Source organism: Branchiostoma floridae, chromosome 1 (assembly GCF_000003815.2).
Source record: "Branchiostoma floridae strain S238N-H82 chromosome 1, Bfl_VNyyK, whole genome shotgun sequence".
NCBI classification, from domain to species: Eukaryota; Metazoa; Chordata; class Leptocardii; order Amphioxiformes; family Branchiostomatidae; genus Branchiostoma; species Branchiostoma floridae.
In genome coordinates, this window is record NC_049979.1 from 962,470 (window position 1) to 974,210 (window position 11,741).

Below are 11,741 nucleotides of genomic sequence, written 5' to 3' on the forward strand. Positions count from 1 at the left end.
AACTACAGCCCTAAATGGCGATTTCTGGCCAAAAGCAAAATTTGACCTACATTCAGGGACAACCACGTGACTAAACGTTATGATCCGAAACTCTGCAAGCATTCATCTGATAGACAATACCTAGATGTACATTTGACTTGAAGTTGAATAAGAATTCTTGTTCACTTTGACACCTAGCGTACTTTGACCAAGGCTACAATTCACAATTTTCGTCAAATGCAAAAAATGGCCTACTTTTAGGGACAACCACGTGACTAAACGTCATGATCCAAAACTTTGCAAGAATTCATTTGATAGACAATACATAGATGTACATTTGACTAGAAGTTGAATAAGAATCCTTGTAGGCTTCGTCACGCAGCGTACATTAAACATGGCTAAAATTCACAATTTTCGTCAAATGCAAAAAAATGGCCTACTTTCAGGGACAACCACGTGACTGAACGTCATGACCCGAAACTCTACAAGCATTTATTTGATAGGCAATACATAGATCCATCTTTGATAAGAAGTTGATGTAGAAATATATTTTACTTCGTCATGTAGCGTACTTTGAACATGGCTAAAGTTCACAATTTTCACCAAACGCAAAAAGTGGCCTACTTTAAGGGACAGTCACGTGACAACCAAACAAGTTACCAAACTTTACAACAATGCATTTGATAGATATTCTAATGATCTATATATGGTACAAATTTCAAGCCGAAAAAAGTACCAGAGCGGCACTTATAGCGTTACAAAGTTGGGCCAAAAATCAGATTTTATTGAAGCTTGAAACATTGCATTGTTTTCAGGCTGCCCAAGAACTAAAATGTACGTCTTTGGAAATTTCACAACAATTTTTATAAAGCCAAAATGTTGGTCTATTTAGATCTTGTTTTGTTTTGATGATAGGTTTAAAGGTGTTGCCGGGACAGTGCCGTAAAATATGCTGATTTCTGTGTTTTTGAGATGCGAAAATTGGGGAAATTGGCCAGAAAACTTTGTTTGCCCGTTACCATGGCAACAAGGAGTTTTGATCTAAAAGAAAGCTATTTTGAGGGGTTGTGAACCAAGTACTATCACTGTGCAAAATATGAGCCAAATCTATTTTTTGACCCCTGCCACCATTGTTTGATCCTTACAGACATTTGCTCTTAAACCACTGCAGTGTACTACCAATATAAATGTATCAAGGTCATTTGATGGACATGAAACTATTACAATGGTTGAACGGGTCTCTTCAGCCTCAAAGTCTATCTACCACTTCCAATGACATGAAGAAAAAGATGCAGAATCATGGAGTTCTGTTGCAATACCAATGAAAGCTGCTAGGGGGCCCAAAAGTAGCCTTGCCATTTGTCTCGAAATATCATCACAAACCATCAATAGCTTCTTGACTAATGATACCAATGAATGAGAGAAACATGCAAACAGACACACCCAAAATCCTTGCGGAGGTAATGATACCAGAACAGAGACAAAACTGACCTGTAAGGCACATGCTTGGCTCCGTTGACCAGGGCGAGGATGACGTTTCCCAGCGCCGAGAGAGTCAGGGCGACGCTCCCCGTGGCTTTCCCGCTTGACTTCTCCCCGCTGCCCAGATCGATCAGGTGCAACCGGCTTCTTCCACCAGCAACTGAGACAGGCAGACGCATACTTTACATTTAGACACTTGCACGCTAGCCTGATTCAATCACGCTTCTTATGGCCAGCCCAACATTGCCGTGCCAGGGAGGCACCACAGACTACTTGCAGGCGAACTTTTCTTGCAGGACTAATTTGTCTTGCCATGAATAGAACTTCAGCAAGTTGAAAAACAGCCAAATTGTGTCCAGAAATAGAGTACTTGACAGCTTCAGCCCATTATCTATCACACATCAATATGACACCTTATCATACATTAGCTTATTCTATTAAAGGGGATCAAGTAATTTTCCAAGACTTTGAGGCAAGTTTTACGGGACAAAAAACCTCAAACCACATTGGCTTCACGACAGTGATGTTATCTGTTCTTACTGCATATCTACGCTACAATCTATTCCCAACCAGAACATATCAAATGGCATAATTGATAGAAGCAGATGGCCAGGTGACAATGAATCTATCATTCTTTCCCTTCGAATCCCAAACAGGCCCCAAAGTTGTGCACTAGGGGAAGGCACTCTGTGCACCTATTACCTTACTCAACCCAGGTGAAAATCAGCACCTAGCTTCAGTTAGGAATGTCATCTCGGATAAGACGCAGAGGCCCCATTTTTCAGGAGCGCCACAAATTGAGCACATAGAAGAACCCACTACATTTATCGAAAAGAGTAGGGGTCCTTTCCAGTGTGATTGAATCAAACCCTACTAGTCTTGCACGGATTGTATTCAATGTACAAAATGACTACATGGTGGTTTACTGATAATGCAAATATAAGGACGATAAACAGGGTTGCTTTACCTCCGCCCTTGCCTGACTTGTCGATCCTGTACTGGTAGATGTGCAGGGTGAAGAGCAGATGGGAGTTCCTGTTTTCCTCTTCAGGCTCCTCTGTGACAGGGACACAACAACAGTAAGGTCAGAAAGGATCGCTAATGCTAAGGTCACATTTGCAAACCGGGGCCCATCCAGGCCGTTTGCGGAAACAAATAAAATTGTTTATGAAGTGTTTTACATTGTGTGCTTTGTTATGTTTTGTATCATACATTTGTACTTTTTGTTCCCTGGTCCTGGTTTGGAAATGTGACCATAGCATAAATGGACCAAACAATTAGAGCCTCCACCAAAGCAACACTCTGCCTTCAACAACATCAGGGCTTAGAAACATGTTAACCTCCTTGTCAAGGCCTAATGCCCTTTGCCAGGGTTACAAATAAGATAAAAAGAGGCAAAGATAACTGCATTAAGACTATGATTTCCAAACCAACTAGCAACAAAAAGGTGCAAAGTTCCACCTTGAAGTTGTAACCCTATTTCTGAAAAACACAGCAAAAGAAAAGAAAAATATATTTTCATCATTTCAGAGGCCACACTGTCAAAGCTTGCATTCATGCAGAACAAAACAAAACGTAATCTAGAAATTTGGCCAGAGTAATGTACCATAATTTGAGTGACACGGTGCTATGACTGGCTATTATCAGAGGTTAATATATATGCAGTATTGCCTCCTCGTGACCTAGACTATCCTGGAGAAGAGGGGTGAAGAAAGACCTGGAACACGCAGACACCACATGGCAAGAGACGAAGAAGACTGCCGGGGATCGAAGGAGGTGGAGACGACTTACTGAGGCCCTATGCTCCAGAAGAGGCAAAGAGGATTAAATAAAAATAAATAAAAAATCATTGCCTCCTCGTACCTGTTGTGGGTGTTCTGGCGGTACTCCGAGCGGCGAGGGCAGCATCCAGGTAGAAGGCAGCCTTCTCTGCCGTCGGAGCTCTCAGCTCGCTCTGGTTCTGAAGCTGTAGAGAGACAGAGACAGAAGAAGATGTGATCAGGTTTGCATTGATCCGGACCAGCGATCAATCCTGGCAGGCTGAAGTGGATAAATATTTCATACGTGACGGCAAATTAAAACTTAGTGTCGCCATCACAGGAAAGAGTTAAGGTAGGGGAAAACTAGGGCTTGTATTGACAGGGAGATATTACACATGAAAGACTGATGATGTTACCTGGACGCCGAAGACTGGGTCCTCACAGAGGTAAACACCAGGTGATGTGCCGTTGCTTCCTGTACTTCCTGTGGTAAACAATAAAATGTTGTGTTAATTTGAAATCATGACATTAAGATAAGACGCACTCGTCTTATTGTTGATATAAAAAAATACAAGCAAATCATAATGAATTCTGTTTGCTAAGTTCTCTTGTGTTGTGATGCTGTTTACTTATTCATGAATTGTGTGCATATGTTCTTCATTAATCCAGCAGTCAAACCTGCAAATAGCAACTATTTGATGGACTTGAGAAGAAAATAGTCACAGTAGACAAGTGACTACCATAGACAGTTAACTGCTAGAGTCAATGGGAAGTATCTAGGGGACCACCAAAAGGACCCACAAAGGCCAGGTAGTCTTTATGCAGAGGGGTAACTAGTACAGGTTTGAGTCCAATATCAAACGTGTACAAACTGACCACTTCTGTCTACAAAAGGGCCATCTGGCCAATATAACCACTTTTATTGAGTCCCTTAGATAATTTTTCCCATTGACAAAAGCATCAAGCATCCCGTCACCATAGACCACTTTTCAACAAAGACTAGATGTTATCTGACCAGAGTGATCTTCTTGGGCATGCAGTTTTGACTGTATAGTGCTATGTGGTGCTGTTTTAGTACTGACCTGTTGCCTGTTCCGAGAGCAGGTCCCTCAGGTTCTCCTGCTTGCCGAACACCTCCACAGCCGACACGCGCACGGAGAAGCGTGCTCCCGTCTTCTGCTTCTGCTCGTTGATGAGCCTGAAGAGCCAGGCTATGGAGCAGGGGATCACGCCCAGGCTCTGGCTGCTGTCATCGTTACCTGCCATGGTGTACGTTTTTCCTGCGGGGAACGAGAGAGAAAGGCGATCAGAGATGGCAGACTTCAACCCCTTATCCATGTTGCTTAATGACCCTTGATTTATTTTTCTTATTATTCTTTGATACGACAGATGAAAAAAGGATCCTGATTCAGGTTACTCAAAAGCCATGGTGACAAGGACTGAAGGAGAAAAGTTGTGCATGTTTTTCCTGCACTGAAAAGAAGAATAGCAATCACAGATTGTAAACTTCGCAACATTCACCATCCATGTTCCTTTTGGACCAGTTTAATGCAACAAATGAAAAAGGATCCTGATTCAGTTTACTGAACAGCAATGGTGACAAGGGAAAATGCGGTGTTCAGCATATACATTTTTCCTATTCCTTCTTTCTATAGGGAATTAGGAAGTTATTTCTTTGCTGCCCCAGGACAGTGAAGCTCATTAATTTCAGATGGAGAGCTCCCCAGTGACGTCCCAATAATCCGATTACCGTCCATGATATGCTGTGTGATAACATATCTAACTAAGTTTCACCCCCTGTGCTAATTTTAGCTGTTTGGTGTGTTGCCAATGGAACCCAACAGGAGAGTTATCAGACAAAGGGGTTATGGGGATAGGGTAGGTGATGTGATAATATCTACAAACAGATGTGTAGGTTTCGGGAATTTTTCAGGTCTCTTTCCAAGTCCTTTTCCACGTCTCTTTAGCAGTGCAAGCGTTTCTCTTGTCACTTTATCATACAAAAACATACTGTATCAAAAATTCTACTCCAGTCATGAACCGTCATTAGGGGGAATATGAACTAATGTGGTCGCATTTGGGTAGCCTGGAGTAGAATCTTGGTCACACCGAGCTTCGGGATCGTAACGTGGCGAGCGAAGCTGGAGTCCAGGCTAGCATTTGTGACCAGTCTGCGCACTGCAGCAGTGACACCTAGCTGCAATACAAAGTAAAAACCGGTCAGTATTACCCTGAGGAAGGTGAGACAACAGACGGCCACTAGGTCATTTAGCCTCTAGCCACTGAAGAAGCTGTACATAGCAAGTTAGGCAAATAGTTTGGCCGACAGGCTGAATAAAAGTTCAGAACTTGAACTATGCGGCTCCAGATGTCTTTCTGAGGGATAACTGCAGTGTGCAAGATGTCGGTAGCTTGAGGGATGAATCTACTCTACTATTACTGGTCACTAGAGTGTCGACAGGCCATCATCATGTACTCATCGTGCATACAGAGCATTGTTATACAATAATGCACCACAAAGTGTGCAAAACTGGCCGGAGCTGCACTTCATGGGTCTATGGGGGGCTTCCAAAACAAATAGAGCCGGAGCAAAGTAAATTATAGAGAGAGGGTCGGCTGCCCATTGCACAGGGGGCGAGGGGTGTTCCTGCCCAGCCGACCGGCGCATCGTCCATCCATCCTGCATGCTTCGCGACACACCGAATATTGAAGGGGAAGTAAGCCCGCAATCTGTCTCCAATGGGCCGTCTTGTACACGCGATCGTGTCAGAGTTCGCTCGGACAAGCGACTTTTGGTACCAAGTATTGATTTTGTCCCTCTGATGAAGCAAAGGGATTTGGAGACGGGATTTGATTTTCGAATGCACGTTCGTTTTTATCCAGTATTACAGCATACAAGAAACTAGCTTGATGTTATGTGACTGTGAGAAACAGGCAGTTGGTAGAATGCCGGTGTCTACCTGACTTTTGTCAAAGAAAAAGGAAGACTATGACACATGTACATGTATTAGCACAGAAATTCATGAAAGTTTGTCACGGTCCAAATCAGCATACAGTGCACAGTTTGATCTTTGTTTTGTTATCATTATTCTATAACATTGCAGTATGGCTAGAGGTAAAATAACTAGGTCAGTATGTCATATCCAAACAATGCGAAGTATGAATACAAAGCCGTTACAGAAAATTTGCATGAGTAATCTCACAAGGTTTGCTTTTACACATCCTTTTTGGTGTGGCAAAAGCAAACTTCCTTTCGATACATATTTTTTCCAACCTTGCAGCAAAGCCTGAATGAGGCGGACACGCATGGCTTTAGCAGGTCAGGTGGCAACAAAGGGGTAATGCCAATATTTGACTTCTGATCCACAGGGGGCAGATGTCAGACTGGACACACCGACGGAGAAAAAAAAGATGTATGGCGCGGTCAGGACGGGAACACAAAGCTCTTAATGGAAGTGTGGCTGCCCCGCACCCGCCGCAAGATTAGGGGGTCACCGGCCTGGTAATGAAGGGGGATCCCGCGGAAAGTACCGCACGGTTTTGTAAGGCACGGCTTTAAACTGACCACTTTATATCGTGCATCCATAATCATACAGAGGAGACGTAATGAATACAATAATTACTTTCAGTGTGGAACATTTCCCTCATCCCTACTAGTCACAATATCTATAATATGTATATATCTTTCGAAGGTGCATGACTATAGATACACGTGCACCATCTGCTAGAAGTGTTCAGTATGTACCACGAGTCCAAATGAAAAAAAATGGCTGTTTCTGTATGTTGAGAAGATGAGGACTGGGTAGGCCGGCTGGCTGGCCAGGGTGATCCCGGGTCACACACTGTGCTCCTGATTGTGCCCTGCGCCATGGTTCAAACATGGTCAAGGAAGCGTGACTTCCATCTAGAGACACCTAGTTCACTTTCTTTCTTTTTTTTCCCCACAAAATCACAACTTAGACATACCAGCCATCTGACAAGAACTCTTGAAGATTGGAGATTATTACGACTACTTCAGTCCATGCACCTGCTGGCCTAGTGGTCAGCGCATGAGCTCATCCCAATCCAGCTACTCTCCCCCTGTCCCCCTGGCACACACCTCATTATGAGGTTTAATTTCACAGAAAATGACCACTTGGGTCCACAATGGACCTGCGGGAAGGCTGCCACATCCCACCCACCCCGGTAAATAGCTGTGTTTAGGAAGCTTTTCAATCCGCGTAGCTGCCTTGCAGGTGTTTCTACAGCTGACCATTGGACGTGATTTTAACTTTTAACCCTCCCCTGCTGCCCAACCTTAAAATCGACACCGATTTGGTGCCAAAACATACGTCTACCTTCAGCAGGGAAAAGATTAACTTTAGTATTTCTACTTGTGCAATTATGAAGCTTTAAACTACTAGACTTGAGCAGGTTTCCAACTCATACAGACATGTATACAGACATAACATTGACTGTACATCACTTATGCAAGGGATGGAAACCTTTGCCTTTAGTATTTACCTCACAGGTTTTACATTTGTGACAAAATCAAACAATGGATAGTGAGTGAGTGAGTGACAAGTATACTAAAAGTAAACAATGGTAGGTAGCCACGAAAGTAGAGGAGGCCAAGAGAGCGCAGCTGATATATACTGTGTGATCATTTCTCTTACCGAGTCTCGAGTGTCCGTAGCAGAAAACGCAGCCGTCCGCCCCACCGACTACCGACTGGAGGATGTCGGAAAGTGCCGATGAACACACTTCAACCTGAACAGGCAAAAGAGGAAGGGTTCATTCAATAAGAAGCATATATAACTGGGCGATACACAGGGATGCTACATTGTGTACAACAGACATTTCACTGAGTCTCTTTCTCTGATTATAAGTGTCACTGATATGTTATTGTCGATATGTTAGAAATATTTGAAACAGCTCTCTGTAGTATTGGATGGAGGGAAGAGATCCAGATAGAATATTTACATAATACAAAACAAGAAAACAACTGGACATATAGAATTTACCCAGCTGCTTGGTTTACTTTTTTATCACTTAGAGCCACTCACTACACAAAGTTGGACATAAGGAGAGATTTCTTCACTTCATGCAATGGAGATTAATGAAGATTGTTTAGCCCTTGTCTGTCCCACTAGAAAAGTAAGTATACTGAAACTGAAACTTCCCAGGTGCATCTGAGGGAAGGCACACAGAATGGTTTACACAGTTTTTGTTTATGGCACAAAACAAAAGGCCATTTGACGGACAGAAGCTTGGTAATGCGGCGCGGTGTGGATGTTGGATCAGCGGTAGGCCGGTTAATCCTTGTCCATGTCCAACACAAACGCACAAACAAAAGCCAGGTTTTAAGCAGGTGACTTCAAAAGGGTGCTTACATGGATTTCAATCTCCGGCAAATATTTACCATAACTTGTGAGAAAAGGTTTTGAGTTGATTTGTTGTCTTAGTCTGTGATAACTGCACACTTCAGAGGTGCTCTTTCCGACCGTGAACTGTATCGTTACGATTTTGACAGCTTCCGTTTTCATATTATTGTAAAACTAAAAAGATTTCCTTCGTGATTCTGAGCGATCTTCACAAACAAACTTGGAGGGATGAAGTATTAAAGTGAGTTTCCCCTGTTTACAGACAAAGTCTTGTGACAACATTTGCCAATCATCAAAGGCGCCGACGTCGCCCCGAGAGATAGCACGTCGCACGACCCAACCTCAAACCCTCCTCTTAACACCACAACATGTATAACTCGGCGATAAGCCCAATTTATCACCAAAAGGTCAGTAACCCTGTTATATAAGTCTTGCATAACTTTGGCCTCCCTGCCAGTCAAAGTTACGGACACTGCACCATGCCACATTAACGTTCAATAACTCATTACGGCAAAGCTGTATTTGGTGAACTTTCCTGTTCTTCATACTTATATCTTCCCTGGTGCGAGTTTGTCATTCAACAGAATATGTAGGAAAGGCCTCCTCTTTTTTTGTAGGCTATTGAGAAGTTATGATGAGAAAGATTTGAATACACAAGAGCTCTTCACAGCTGTGAGATCAGGTGGCATGTATTTTTTTAGGGGTAGCGAGTGTAAGGAGCCCCGGTAGAATACGGATGGTACCCAGGCTAGTGCCATGTCCCATTCTACTGTGAATCTTAAACTGCTGTGGTTTGATGACACTGCATGCCCAATCACTCCAATGTATCACAACTGCACCACAGAACTGTTTCTACCATAAAAACTAACCGCAAAAACCTTCTTTTCCCATCAACCGTGTAATCAAGCACTAGCAAAGGGAAATTAATTTCCCAGCAGTTTCCTGTACTGTGGCTTACCTTAGTCTCCAAGCAGACCCTACGGTGCCTTAGAAATAGTATCAAAGCTGGCAAGGGACTTAGTATAGCGGCACCAGGTGCCCGTTTGATTCCCTTTGGCCAGCTATCTCCCTTTGGCTGGCTATACTCCTTTGCCAGCTTTGATACTATTTCTTTTGGCACCGTAGGGTCTGCTTGGAGACTAGCTTACCTGACAAGAAGAAGAAGGCTTACCTGAGAGGCATCCTCTGAGAATATGGCGTCGAAAGCGAACATCTTGGGTGCGGCCACGGCCATCCTCCGGTGCGACACCCCGTTGAGGGAGGGGTCGTACAGGGTCACCTGTTTCCGGCGCTGGTCGACCATCAGGGAGGAGTTGGCGATGTCCTCTCCCGTCGGACACACGCGCAGCATCACTTTCACCTGCATGGCGACACAAGCGAGGAACGTTACCGTTACGTCTGCCCAGAACAGAGCTCCGCACACCCTAACGGCAGGAGTCACTGTGACTCTCTGGTGGCTGTGAAGAAATCCCCATCTCAGCTTTGGTTGGTTATGGACCCATGGCTGATCAAATAAGGGTCTTTGCCACTGTTCAAACAAGAAACATGGGCTGAATGCACTAATACTACGGAATGATTTGCAGAGATTTTCACTGACGTGATAAGTTGAAATAACGCACTTTTATTCTCCCACAAATGCTACTGTACAAGTAGTGGACATTTGTGCAAGGCTGACTTGCAAGTTTACTTTTGCTTTTTGCCTTGCCGCCAGGCAAGGCTTTACGCCAGCTTTCTTCCATGGACGGACGGACGGACCTTTTAACCCAGCCCTTCCAAAGCCCCTTCCAAAGGCCCGTTTTTAATGGGGGTATAACAAAATCAAAAAAGAAAGAAAACTAGACAAGAGAGACAAGACGTTTTTTCACTGTTTTCATTTTTTTTTTTACATCATTTCAAAGAACATATAAGAGAAGAAGGAAAGAAAAAGGGATGTGTCAAGCTACCCACAACAGGTTACTTGTCCGCCGAGCTCCCACCAACCCACTCCTGCCAACTTGACACATCCAAATAAAAAAGACATACGAAACGTACAAGACAGACAGTTCATACCAGACTGATACGACTACAAGGGGGAAGCAGGGGATTAAAAGCGTAGTCGCAGTTTTCCCCCGTCGACCCTCGCCCACTGCACTGAGCACCACAGAGACATAAACGTTGTTTCGTTCAGACGTACAAAGTCAAGCTTTATTCTTGCAAAGGCCCTTCTTTCCTTGCCGAGTTTCATGGCTTAGTTAGACAATGGTACATTCCAGGCGAGTATTAAAACGCTCTTCTAGACGCATGTTACTGTATGTGGTCCAGCGTAATAAATCTACGCTTTAACTCACCATGTTTATATAAATATATATCACAAATTGCATCAGAAGGAACTTAGTTTGTAATAAAAATAATGCATATTCATTGTGGGTCAAAAAGTTTTACAAAACCTGTTTAATGTGCCAATAATTCATCTGACATAAATTATGATAATGAGGGGGGGAGGGGGGCGACACGTGGAACTCGGGATTTTTAAGCGTAGAATCTAGTCTATCTTACCAAAATAACATAAAATACGCGGCAAGGCACAGCTTTTTTAAAAAGATTTCTTGTTTATCCTATAGTTATTGTGACTTTGTGTGTAAGAAATTCCTACAGTTAAAGATAGACTGTCCTATCAATGCAGTTATATATTAACTGTCATCCAAAAAGACCAATCCAAAATGTAGTTAAAACTTTCAAGACCAAAATTTCATAACTAATTTGGTAGTTTATTCACGGAAAAGCTGGTTTCAAATTCAAAGCTCAACTGCAATACCAATACAAATACTATCATGATATCCCCAAAAAAGGTTCAACTATTGCCCCCATCCATGCAGAAATCAAGACATCAGAAAAACAAGTGACCACTTGTGGGCCGTTTGCTTGGTCGCCCTTCATAAATGCGGGTTTTATGAAAGCATAATGGAGATTAATATGGACATATGAAGGACCTAATGGCCATCTCTTGTGGGTCACGTCACCTGTGACGGATGTTTCGGCCCGGCCATTTCAGACCTAATACCGCCCGGCTCACCTCATCATCACAGGATTGCGTATGAAAATTGCTTATTAATATGCATGAAAAATGGACTTTGGGGCCTGGAGGCCTGTGGTGATGTCAGACTCCGTATAGCACCAC

The 11,741-nt window shown here is 43.3% G+C and overlaps 1 protein-coding gene across 1 annotated transcript in view; it reads right to left on the reverse strand.

The window, feature by feature from the left end:
• Positions 1-1,120: 1,120 nt before the first annotated feature.
• The window catches only part of LOC118421544 (kinesin-like protein KIF26B), an 85,124-nt gene continuing 74,503 nt past the window's right edge, over positions 1,121-11,741 (reverse strand). Inside the window, exons 7-15 of the mRNA XM_035828882.1 lie at positions 9,756-9,944; positions 7,877-7,970; positions 4,304-4,501; positions 3,638-3,705; positions 3,325-3,427; positions 2,923-2,943; positions 2,429-2,518; positions 1,471-1,621; positions 1,121-1,154 (exon numbers count right to left, since the gene is read on the reverse strand). Of these exons, the coding sequence (XP_035684775.1) occupies positions 1,121-1,154; positions 1,471-1,621; positions 2,429-2,518; positions 2,923-2,943; positions 3,325-3,427; positions 3,638-3,705; positions 4,304-4,501; positions 7,877-7,970; positions 9,756-9,944 (948 nt within the window). The remainder of the gene's footprint in view (positions 1,155-1,470; positions 1,622-2,428; positions 2,519-2,922; positions 2,944-3,324; positions 3,428-3,637; positions 3,706-4,303; positions 4,502-7,876; positions 7,971-9,755; positions 9,945-11,741) is intronic.